This window comes from Cyprinodon variegatus, unplaced genomic scaffold (genome assembly GCF_000732505.1).
Source record: "Cyprinodon variegatus isolate N-32 unplaced genomic scaffold, C_variegatus-1.0 Scaffold402, whole genome shotgun sequence".
In the NCBI taxonomy this organism is placed as follows: domain Eukaryota; kingdom Metazoa; phylum Chordata; class Actinopteri; order Cyprinodontiformes; family Cyprinodontidae; genus Cyprinodon; species Cyprinodon variegatus.
The window spans coordinates 7,127-10,306 of NW_015150855.1; the positions used below are offsets into that span (position 1 = coordinate 7,127).

The 3,180-nt window shown below is 39.2% G+C and overlaps 1 protein-coding gene across 1 annotated transcript in view; it reads right to left on the reverse strand.

Moving 5' to 3' along the window:
- Positions 1–3,180, reverse strand: part of tmem185a (transmembrane protein 185A) — a 17,594-nt gene that overhangs the window by 7,120 nt on the left and 7,294 nt on the right. The window contains exons 2-3 of the mRNA XM_015387735.1: positions 1,831–2,007; positions 1,315–1,522 (exon numbers count right to left, since the gene is read on the reverse strand). Coding sequence (XP_015243221.1) covers positions 1,315–1,522; positions 1,831–2,007 — 385 coding nt within the window. The remainder of the gene's footprint in view (positions 1–1,314; positions 1,523–1,830; positions 2,008–3,180) is intronic.

Consider the following 3,180-nt stretch of genomic DNA (forward strand, 5'->3'; position numbering starts at 1 on the left):
TAAATACGAGGTAAATGTTTCGTTGTATTGCGATTAAAACATCTTCTATGTTTCCTTTGAAAGCCCTAAAAAGAAAAGGCGACGGCATATTTGGACAAAGCAATGGCTGAGCAAACGTGGCTACTACGGTCTGCCAATTTTACAGAAAGAACTCCATTTCTCTAGCACTGCCGCCATGCTTCTATGTTTACATTTGAGAGGAAGAAGAAAAAGAAGAATCCTTGTTAGCGCATGCGCCCTGTTCAATTTGCCCAGGACGGTTGGGAGAAAATGAAACGTTTCATTTTCTCCCAGCCTTACGATTTCTGATCATGAGGTGGTCGTCAGAGGCTGATCACCCCTCGTTACCCCCTCTACACCACACAATGCACGATCAGGCTGAAAGTCGGCCCGAACTGGAAAATTCTTGCAAGACTGGAAAGTTGGCCCGAAAAGGGCAAAAAAATAATAATAATAATAATAAAAATAAATAAATAAACGACATGTTAGCCCAGCTCTAGGTTTGGATTGCCATGGCAATTGTGAAGGTTAATTCTGTATTTTTTTTTTTATATATCAAAACCCTGTTCATTTAAATCTACTTTGACCCCTGAGCAGCAGTAACAAAGGGGGAAATAAAAAAAATAAGTTAGAAAGAATGTTTTTCTACTTTTTTTTTTTTTATTAATGAAGATTTCATTGATCTGTGTGTAATGTATAATTCATAGTAGATCAGGAAGTGTTTGATTTGGGATGGAAACCTTATATGTCTAAAACCATTCTATTATTGTATGTTTTATTAGCTTGTCTCTCTGCTATATTAACCAATATGATGTGTTGAATTAGATCTGTTATTTCCACAACTTTTGTGAGACACTTTTTCATAAAGTAGGGCATTAGTTCATAGGAAAGTTTATTTGAATTCTATAAATCTAAATCTTCTGCCGAACAGCTATAGAAAACTGCGGCAGCATTCTGTACACAGCAATTTGTAGTATGAAGGCTAGAGCTGTCAGTCTGGTAAAGACTATTAAATACTGTAAAGGTTCACTTTTTTTGCAACATAAACCAGCCTAAAACTAGACTATAGAGACTTTTAAGTTTTAGTTTACTAAAAATACCACATATCGTAATGACTAAAATGCGACTAAAAGTAATGATAGTTTTCGTCCTTAAGACTAAATCTAAGATGGTTGTCAAATACATCGCTGGGTGCAAATACTCATTTTTGTGCTAAAGAAACAGACTAAACTTTCCAACCAAGCACATAAAACAGACATGATTTTCTTCCAGGCTGTGTGTGTGTGTTTGTGTGTGTGTGTCGTGTCTCCTGACCTCCAGGGAGCGGTCGTGTCTGAAACCCCAGACGCATGCTGCTACAGAAACGGGCGACACGAAGAAGAGAGGCATAAAGACGAGCAGCCAGAAGTATTTCCCCTTCTCCACGCGGTCGCAGACCAACACCTCAAACATCAGCAGAAGGACGTGGAGCCCCACCGCTATCAGCATGGCTTTGAACTCCACGCATGTCTCCCCTTCAGCCCTACAGGAGCACACACAAAATAAATCATTTCTATTAGAATAAATATGCAGATATTTATACCATCACTGAAGTCAAAGGGAAAAATTTTTTCCTAATACATGAAATATTACTTCAATATTAAATACTTCAAAAATCACGTAGAACAACTTTTTAATTTCGAGTATCTGCAGTAAACCACCTGTATAACTTGTAACTATTTAACTGAATACAGACTTTTACAGGAATGGATGTTTATCAGCTACTTTTTCTTTTACTGTAATCCCTATAAGAGAAAACATCGATATCCATGAGTGTATGTGAGCTTCTACCTGTACTGAGGGTTGTGTGCCCACACTCCAGTGCCCACTGAGGCCCCAATGATCACCAACAGTTTCCACAGCCATATTGGGGTGAACACGGCCCAGTAGCTCCACTGAATGACGCCATCCAGCCTCAAGGAGAGCAACACGGAGAACAGCAGCAGGCAGGAGTAGATCAGGAACTTACTGCAACAACGACCACAGAAACATGAATGAGTGGAATCAGAGGACTGTTAGAATATTTTTTATTTATGTATGTTGTTTTCACACACTAGTAATACCTAGCTGTTGGGTTTAAGGCTTATTTTTTCACCAAGCAGTTAAAGGTATAGTGGAGGATTTTCATCAACTTTTAGAAAAGACCTCTCAACTTATGAAAAAATGTAAAATGCACAACCCTGTACCTGCTCCTGTGGGGTTTATACAGGAAGGATGAACTCTAATATAATGCTGTTTTAATGCTCTTAGAAATAATTTTAATGCCATCCAATTTGCATTTTCCCATTCTCTAGCTTTTTCTGTGCCTCCAGCTTCTGTTCGGAACATATGGCTTTAGGATCAACCAGGAGCAGTTCCACGCAAACACGTGGAACCAGTTAAATCTGATATATTTGACAAAATTTTTCTTATTTTTTATAAAGCATTTTAAATGCCATGATAATCACATATAATGAATTTTAATGCCAAATAAGGCCTTAATTTAAAAAAAAATTATAATTTAATGACTTTTAATGACCCACAGAAACCCTGTCCTGAGAGGGAATGCCTATTAAACACATGCGAGAGCATGCAAGAGCCCATTTTTCCTCCTGCATGCTCTGTATAAAAGTTAATGCATGCTTCGCTCCTACAAGCTTAATTTCCTAAAAGAAGATTTGAGATTTATCCACTATGTCAGACTCAACACCGATAAGTAAAAATGGGGGAGAACACGTAGGATGATCCACCAGGAAAAAGAACATCCTCCACTATGCCGTTAAATTTCTTGTCAGTGTGCATCTGGATTGTCCCTGAGTCTGTCTAGTCTAGCCAGTCCTGTCTCCTCATGATGTGATGATGAAGCAATACAATGATGTAGCAGAGCGTGACTTTGCAGATGTATAATGATTAGGGATGGGACGATTTATGAAAACCGTCAGAATCGTTCGGTTCGACTGTCTCGGTTCGGTTCGCGTGTGTTTCGTTCGGTTCATGCGCTGCTCCTTTTTCTCATAGGGGAAGCGTTTACACTCCAGAGCAGAAGGTGGCGGTGCTGCGACCAAAGCCAACCACCAGTAGTAAACAAGAAGAAGAAGAAGCGGAGCAGCTTAGCCTGGTTATAGCAGGGGCCAAAAGTCAGTTGTTGTGGAGAATTGTGTC